Here is a 3,497-nt window from a genome sequence, read left to right as displayed (position 1 = left end):
GAAAGTGTGTCCTTGATATTTGTTGATTGTCATGGCACAGGATAGCATCAACGGGAATTGCTTCCGTTGAAATTTGAAAGGCAATCTTGGATCTGACGGTGTAAGTGACATTCTAGGAATTAATGCTCTTGTTCCTGCATCTGTACCGCACATGATCTTGGCTTCCAACACGTGATCAACTAACCTAGTAACAATCAACCATGTACCGTTGCATAATCCTAGTGTGTGATCAATATTTCTCAAGAGCATAACAGGTGACCCAACTTTCAATGTCAAATCATGATTTGGTACTCCAGAACACCTCAGGCCATTCAAGAATTCGGGAGTGTGCAAATCTGCTAACATATCAACACTTGATTCTGACTTACAAACAGGATTTGTTTCAAGTAAGTCCTACCCTCAGCTGGATTATGATCATTCATGTATTGGTTAGTGCTATCTACCACATCCAATGTTGGAGCCAAAATAGCACTATCATTAAGATATGACAGATCGCCAATCCCTAGTCTAAAATGAGGGAAGATGTTATCGACAATTGTAGCAATAGGGTCATCCTCGCACTTCAGCAATAAATGTTCTGGAACTGTAATATCTGACTCACCATCACTTGAATTATCAACAGTTTCGTATCTATTTTGCAAACTCCTCAATCTCTTTATCCTCGATTTGTGATTGTACACTTCTTAGGCGTAGATTATTAGTTAGCCTAAATACTTTGCAAGATTTCCAAAGATATGAGGAACTAATGCTCGCCCGAACAATATCTTGTCTTGTACCCTTTGGAATTACTGGTAGAATCTGCCTGAAATCGCCCCCAAAAACAACTATTTTACCACCAAATGTCATTTAATAACTACTTGGATTTTTGAAGCGCAACAAATCCATCATAGTTCGGTCTAGGGCTTCAAAACAAAAGTTGTGCATCATTGGAGCTTCATCCCATATTATCAACTTGCTTTGAACAATAAGCTCTGCTAATGGACTGCCGTGACTTATGTTGCAAGTGGAATCTTCATTAACAGATATCGGTATGACAAACCGAGAATGTGCAGTTCTTCCACCTGGTAATAAAAGCGAAGCTATGCCGCTAGAGGCAACATTTAACACTATTTCCCTCTTAGACCTTAAAGCGGAGGACAATGCTCGCCACAAAAACGTCTTACCAGTCCCTCTATAACCATAAACAAAGAATAATCCGCCAGCTTTGCGATCAATATCTGTTAACACCTCATTGTATATGAAATTTTGCTCTTCCGTTAACTGCCTTACCAATTCCTGGTTCTCTTTCTCCTGATCCATACAGTCATATGATAATTCTTCTTGTATAAGCCTGTTTGATATAACATTAAAGGCTTCAAAATTAGCTGTTGGCATTTCAGGAAAGTCCTTCAAACTCTTACCATGAATTGATAACAACTTTTCAATCTCCACTAAATAAAATTTAGTATGCATTTATAAAAAATTAATTTTAAACTAAATAAGTATACATACATACATACATACATACATACATACATACATACATACATACATACATACATATATATATATATATATATATATATATATATATATATATATATATATATATATATATATATATATATATATATATATATTGATAGTACTAATTCGTACCGTATACAAGGTGTATGTACTGGATGAATATGAATATGTATAAACAACAAGGAACAACACAAGAAATAGCTCAAATCCCTCCTTTATTAAACTTGTTCTTTTGTGTAAAATATAGAGAGAGGGAAGAGAGAAAGAGCTAAGAGTCAGAGAGAGGGCTCATGGCTCCAAATGGGCCAAAAGATCCCTTCCTCAAAGGGCTAGAAGCCCTTTTAAAGGCCCACTGAGGCGGCGGGTTTGACCCATCTCGGGTTTGACCCGTCGCCTTTGACCCCGACCCGACTGCGAGCGATGGCACGGACCCGGGGTATATAACGTATCAAAAGCCCCCACAGCCCGTGCCCTGACGACGAGTATTGAGGAAGGGTTCGGGCTGGAAAAACGAGCTACACGGTCCGTGACATATGCCGGTTGTCTCGTTAAAAACCTTAGGCTAACAGAAAACCCAGTGGGAAAAACTTTAGCCAAAGGAAAAAAGAGTGCAACGCTCAGACATAGTCCGGTGGACCGAAAGGGAGCACCCGACCCAGTGGTCGAGCTCGCAACGCAACTTGCGAAAGGCCGAGCCCAGCCGGTTCGCGACTGGATTGCCGGGCACGACTGGGTTGCCGATTCGACTGCGACCTGGAGATCTACTAACCAACTATGGGGTTGGATCCGCTTGTGACCGAGAGATCGGATTCATTCGGGCGAAACGTTACTGGGCGAAGCGAACGTGACTCGGCCGTTTCGACCGACGAACGCTCTACTCGGGCAAACTAAAACGCAGACGAGCTGCTCGGGCCAGCGCAGCCCCCACTCCCGCAGGTGCAAGAACCGTCAGCACAAAGGAGTGGATACGACGGGTTACCGTCCGGGAAACGACATCGCGGTCGGGAAGTGCCTCGACCGGGTCCGCAATGTGAGTGCACCCGGCTATAACTACCGCGCCGACGATCGGGCACAACACCGCTAACGAGCGGTACACACACGTTGCTAAAAAAAAAGCGGCAAAGCATCACACAAAGATAGTAAACACATCGCTAAAAGCGGCATCGCCAAGAGGCGGTAAACACATCGCACGGCATCGCCTAAAAGCGGAAACAACATCGCTAAAACGCGGCATCGCTAAGAGGCGGAACAAGCACATCGCGCGGCATCGCCTAAAAGCGGAAACAACATCGCTAAAACGCGGCATCGCTAAGAGGCGGACAAGCACATCGCTCGGCATCGCCTAAAAGCGGAAATATCATCGCTAAAACGCGGCATCGCTAAGAGGCGGAACAAGCACATCGCTCGGCATCGCCTAAAAGCGGAAACATCGCTAAAAAGCGGCTCCGCTAAAAGGTGGAACAAGCATATCGCTCGGCATCGCCTAAAAGCGGAAATGTCATCGCTAAAACGCGGCATCGCTAAGAGGCGGAACAAGCATATCGCTCGGCATCGCTAAAACGCGGCATCGCTAAGAGGCGGAACAAGCACATCGCTCGGCATCGCCTAAAAGCGGAAATATCATCGCTAAAACGCGGCATCGCTAAGAAGCGGAATACATCGCTGAAAAAGCGGCATCGCTAAGAGGCGGAATACATCGCTGAAGAGCGATATATGCATCGCCGGAAAGCGGAATTCATCGCTGAAAAGCGGCATCGCTAAGAAGCGGTATCAACCGGTATAACCGGACTCATAGACCCGGTGGTGGCAATGCCAACCTAACCGGTCATAGAGTGCCATAACCGGACTCATAGACCCGGTGGTGGCAATGCCAACCTAACCGGTCATAGAGTGCCAGTGGTGGCGAGGCCAACCTAACTGGTCTTTAGAAACACCGGAGGCGGCAGTGCCAACCTACTCGGTCTAACAAGGCGCGTGGCTCACTTTCCCTT

The 3,497-nt window shown here is 45.2% G+C and overlaps 1 protein-coding gene across 1 annotated transcript; it reads right to left on the bottom strand.

Annotated features, from left to right (window-relative positions):
• Window positions 1-338: 338 nt before the first annotated feature.
• On the bottom strand, window positions 339-3,261 carry LOC109158394. The gene is made up of 3 exons (XM_019306303.1): window positions 3,165-3,261; window positions 858-1,430; window positions 339-592 (listed from the first exon to the last, which is right to left on the bottom strand). The coding sequence occupies exons 1-3, from the start codon at window positions 3,259-3,261 to the stop codon at window positions 339-341; spliced, it is 924 nt and encodes a 307-aa protein (XP_019161848.1).
• Window positions 3,262-3,497: the final 236 nt, after the last annotated feature.

This window comes from Ipomoea nil, unplaced genomic scaffold (assembly GCF_001879475.1).
Source record: "Ipomoea nil cultivar Tokyo-kokei standard unplaced genomic scaffold, Asagao_1.1 scaffold2818, whole genome shotgun sequence".
NCBI classification, from domain to species: domain Eukaryota; kingdom Viridiplantae; phylum Streptophyta; class Magnoliopsida; order Solanales; family Convolvulaceae; genus Ipomoea; species Ipomoea nil.
Note: the sequence above shows the minus strand (reverse complement) of the source record. Positions and strands in the feature narration are given on the sequence as shown.